The sequence below is a fragment of the Perca fluviatilis genome, chromosome 22, assembly GCF_010015445.1.
Source record: "Perca fluviatilis chromosome 22, GENO_Pfluv_1.0, whole genome shotgun sequence".
In the NCBI taxonomy this organism is placed as follows: domain Eukaryota; kingdom Metazoa; phylum Chordata; class Actinopteri; order Perciformes; family Percidae; genus Perca; species Perca fluviatilis.
Window position 1 is genome coordinate 28,587,661 of NC_053133.1, and position 5,000 is coordinate 28,592,660.

The 5,000-nt window shown below is 42.9% G+C and overlaps 2 protein-coding genes and 1 pseudogene across 2 annotated transcripts in view; 2 read left to right on the forward strand and 1 right to left on the reverse strand.

Annotated features, from left to right (window-relative positions):
• LOC120552576 overlaps positions 1–5,000 on the forward strand; it is a 501,282-nt pseudogene that overhangs the window by 410,960 nt on the left and 85,322 nt on the right.
• LOC120552600 (NACHT, LRR and PYD domains-containing protein 1-like) overlaps positions 1–5,000 on the reverse strand; it is a 735,215-nt gene that overhangs the window by 210,582 nt on the left and 519,633 nt on the right.
• Positions 1–5,000, forward strand: part of sugct (succinyl-CoA:glutarate-CoA transferase) — a 39,755-nt gene that overhangs the window by 19,092 nt on the left and 15,663 nt on the right. Inside the window, exon 9 of the mRNA XM_039790912.1 lies at positions 4,164–4,307. Coding sequence (XP_039646846.1) covers positions 4,164–4,307 — 144 coding nt within the window. The remainder of the gene's footprint in view (positions 1–4,163; positions 4,308–5,000) is intronic.

The window sequence follows — 5,000 nt, forward strand, 5'->3', positions numbered from 1 at the left end:
TATCTCTCTCTCTCTCTGTATGTGTGTGTGTGTGTGTGTGTGTGTGTGTGTCTCTCTCTCTCTGTGTGTGTTTCTCTGTGTGTGTGTGTGTGTGTGTGTGTGTGTTTTTTGTGTGTGTGTGTCTCTCTCTCTCTCTCTCTATCTGTGTGTGTGTCTGTGTGTGTCTCTGTGTGTATGTGTGTGTAGCTTTTAGATCATCATTTGTAAATCAACTCAGCATTTTTCAATGGAAATATATATTTATGTGAATTCTTTAGAGACGGTTTCACACAAAAATCCACCAATGACTTGTATAATCTCACGTGACTCCCAAAGGGATCTGAGTCTGTAAATATGGATGTGTGTGTGTCTGTCAGTGATTGTTTTAGCGCCTGCTCTTTCTCCCTGCTCCCCAGAGGATGGACCCTTTAGCTTTTAATCGCCCCATAAACCGTTTTCCATGGCACCCTGGGGACAAACTCCATTAGTTTAACTCCGTAGATACTTCACCACAACAAGTCCTTCAAACCAGACCTCTGGGTTTTAACCACATCGTTAACGTGGTGAAATATTGGTGTGGAGACGCGTTTCCTGTTCGGGGAGCGAGCGTGGGACCTCAGGCAGCGTTGTAGTACTCCAGACCAGAATCAACCGTGGTTTTACTCTCTTGTTGTCTCGGTCTCAGATAAAGAGGACTGGAGATTTTATTTCAAGACCGACACAACTGCAGAGATGTCACTAAAACTGCCTGTGCGTTGTGTGATGTACAGTACCGGTCAAAAGTTTGGGGTCACTTAGAAATGTCCACTTCATTCCAGACAGAATAGCAGCTGAGATCAGTTGCATTGTTTTTTTTTTAATCAGCGCAGCAGTTTTCAGATTACATTATGTGCTTACATACAGTGGGGAGAACAAGTATTTGATACACTGCCGATTTTGCAGGTTTTCCTACTCACAAAGCATGTAGAGGTCTTTAATTTTTATCATAGGTACTCTTACAAAAATCCAGAAAATCACATTGTATGATTTTTAAATAATTAACTTGCATTTTATTGCATGACATAACTATTTGATCACCTACCAACCAGTAAGAATTCCGGCTCTCACAGACCTGTTAGTTTTTCTTTAAGAAGCCCTCCTGTTCTCCACTCGTTACCTGTATTAACTGCACCTGTTTGAACTCGTTACCTGTATAAAAGACACCTGTCCACACACTCAAGCGACAGCCCCGAAACCTGAAGGATCTGGAGAAGGTCTGTGGGCCAAAAATCCCTGCTGCAGTGTTTGCAAACCTGGTCAAGATCTACAGGAAACGTATGATCTCTGTAATTGCAAACAAAGGTTTCTGTACCAAATATTAAGTGCTGCTTTTCTGATGTATCAAATACTTATATCATGCAATAAAATGCAAATTAATTACTTAAAAATCATACAATGTGATTTTTCTGGATTTTCTTTTTAGATTCGGTATAACTCAGAGTTGAAGAGTACCTATGATAAAAATTACAGACCTCTACATGCTTTGTAAGTGGGAAAACCTGCAAAATTGGCAGTGTATCAAATACTTGTTCACCCCACTGTTACTGCGAAAGGTGTTCTCGACTGTTGTAGACAGAAGTTGCTGAAGAAACGCTTGAAATCCATGCTTTTTGGTCTAAACATCATACCCAAATTAAAAGTGGTCCAGCTCCCATGTACTTTGACCCTCTGGGGTGTGCCTGACATTATTGGAAAGGACACACTCTCAAGTGTTTGTTCCAAGTGTCAGGGTGATTCTAGGCCTCACTGACAGAGTTACAGAGGCTAGAATGGAGGTTTTTTTATTTCCGTCCAAGTCCTACATCTGTAAAATGATTAGAATACACTGCTGTAACCACATCTGACAGGTGACAGACAACACAGGGAATTAGCCACATGGCTCAGCTTACTGCGGAAACAATCCAGAAGCCAAAAGACTCAACTTTTTTATTTCCATTTGAAAAGTGCAAAGAAAAAAGCCCCAAAAACTACAAAATACTACACTTCTCAAATACACAAACACACACACATCAATCACCTTTCCTATGATATCAGGCACACCCCAGAGGGTTAAAGTACATGGGAGCTGGACCACTTTTAATTTGGGTATGATATTTAGACCAAAAAACATGGATATCAAGCGTTTCTTCAGCCACTTCTGTCTACAACAGTCGAGAACACATTTTGCAATTATGTAATAAGCACATAATCAGTCCCTCCAGAAAACGTGATTATGCGATCGCATAATTCAAATAGGGGTGGGGGAAAACTCTGAAGTCTGATTTTGCAGCAATAAAATTGAAGTGAGATGAACAAACAGAGAAATGTATCTTTTTTTTTAGATAAAACAGATGTTGACAAAGTTTCCTTTTGGGGACATCATTTGAAATTGGGAAAAATTTGAAGTTGGAAAAAAGGTAATGAATTGCAATATATCGCAGAATATTGCAATATCTTTAAAATCGCAATAATATTGTATCGTGACATAAGTATCCTGATGATATCGTAAACTGCATAAATATAGCATATTCCATCGCATTTTTTAAGAAAACGTGCCGCATAATCAAGGATTTTTGCCCGCAACAATCACAAAAAAACTCTTCATTTTGTAGAAGGACTGATGCCCTGGTTAAAAACACAATGCGACTGATCTCAGCTGGTATTCTGTCTGGAGTGGACATTTCTAAGTGACCCCAAACTTTTGACCGGTAGTGTGTGTGTTAACATCGTTACTTACTCAAATGCAACCAACGTAATTTCTAATTTGAAATTTGTCTCCCCCCCCCACCCCACCCTTAACGCGCACCCCCAAGAAAGTTATGTGCATGAGACATGTAAAGGGAGTTTTGAATCAAGATGGTAGAGTTGGTTTCCTCCACTGAGGGTTTATCTGTTCGCTCGAAGAAAACAAAGGGGACATTACTACACTCAGAATTCACCTCTGTTATACCTTAGTCTCGGTCTGGACCCCCCAAAGTCTCGGTCTGGACCCCCCAAAGTCTCGGTCTGGACCCCCCAAAGTCTCGGTCTGGACCCCCCAAAGTCTCGGTCTTAACCCCCCAAAGTCTCGGTCTCAACCCCCCTAAAGTCTTGGTCTTGTCTCGGTCTCAACCCCTCAAAGTCTCGGTCTCGACCCCCCAAAGTCTCGGTCTCAACCCCCCAAAGTCTCGGTCTCGACCCCCCAAAGTCTCGGTCTCGACCCCCCAAAGTCTCAGTCTCAACCCTTCAAAGTCTCGGTCTCGACCCCCCAAAGTCTCGGTCTCGACCCCCCAAAGTCTCAGTCTCAACCCTTCAAAGTCTCGGTCTCAACCCTTCAAAGTCTCGGTCTCGACCCCCCAAAGTCTCGGTCTCAGCCCCCCAAAGTCTCGGTCTCAACCCCCCAAAGTCTCGGTCTTGTCTCTGTCTCAACCCCCCAAAGTCTCGGTCTCTACCCCCCAAAGTCTTGGTTTTGTCTCGGTCTCAACCCCCCAAAGTCTCGGTCTCGACCCCCCAAAGTCTCGGTCTTGTCTCGGTCTCAACCCCCCAAAGTCTCAGTCTGGAACCCCCAAAGTCTCAGTCTGGACCCCCCAAAGTCTCGGTCTCCACCCCCCAAAGTCTCGGTCTTGACTCGGTCTCAACCCCCCAAAGTCTCGGTCTGGACCCCTCAAAGTCTCAGTCTGGACCCCCCAAAGTCTCGGTCTCCACCCCCCAAAGTCTCGGTCTTGTCTCGGTCTCAACCACCCAAAGTCTCGGTCTGGACCCCCAAAGTCTCGGTCTTGTCTCTGTCTCAACCCCCAAAGTCTCTGTCTCAACCACCCAAAGTCTCGGTCTGGACCCCCCAAAGTCTCGGTCTGGACCCCCCAAAGTCTCGGTCTGGACCCCAGGCAAAACCCTGCTGTTTGCTGATTTCTCACCCTTCCCTGTGTGTGTTTAAACTAATCAAACGCTCCTTAATCCTAAAACCATCGTGGTCTCTGAAGTATTCGGGACTCTCGAGGGTGCGTTTGATTTGTTGTGTCAGGGAATGCTGCCTGTGTGACAGTGTTGCTTTTAAAAACATGTTTTATGTTTTATATATATTCTCATTTGTCATTTGATTCGCTGGGAAAAGAAGCTGCGGCACGTAGCAGTCAGTTCATCATGTTGTGTTAGGGTTACCTCCCATGATGCATTGCTTCTGCTGGCAGGACGGGGAGCCGGTGCGTCCGGGCGTTGCCATGACGGACCTGGCGACGGGGCTGTATGCACACGGAGCCATCATGGCCGCCCTGCTGCAGCTGCACCGGACGGGGAGGGGAGTTCATATCGACTGCAACCTGCTGTCTTCACAGGTAAGGGGGTGTGTGTGTGTGTGTGTGTGTGTGTGTGTGTGTGTGTGTGTGTGTGTGTGTGTGTGTGTGTGTGTGGCTTTCTCTGTGTGTGTGTGTGTGTGTGTGTGTGTGTGTGTGTGTATTATTTTTTTGATGATGTGATGTTGTGTTTGTCTGTTTGGTATGTAAATCTTGATGTTTGATGATGATATTATTTATGTTGATGATGTGATTATTGATGTTGTGATTTTGATATGATGATGTTTGTTTTGTCTGTTTTTAGTATTTTGTATTGTGTTTATAAATGTTATAATGTTATTATATTAATTTTTTTTTGAGATGGATGTTTGATGTTAATTATTGATTTTATGTGTGTTTTTTATTTTTGGTATGTTGAGATTATTGATTGATTGATTTTTTATTTTTATGGTTATTTTTTAGTGTGGTTGTTTTTTTTTTTTGTTTGTTTTTGTGTGGTTTTTTGTTATTGTGTGTTTTTGGTTTGGTTTTTGGTGTTTTTTTTGTTGTTGTGTATTTGTTTTGTTGTTGTTTGTTGTTGTGTGTGTGTGTGTGTTTTTTTGTTGTTGTTGTGTACGGATTCTAATTATAATATTTGTAGTTTCATCCCCTCTCTTTTATTTTTTGTGTGTAAGAGTGTTTTACTGTTTTTTATTTTTTCCGTGGAGAGGCTGAGTAGTTAAATTCAGAGGTAAA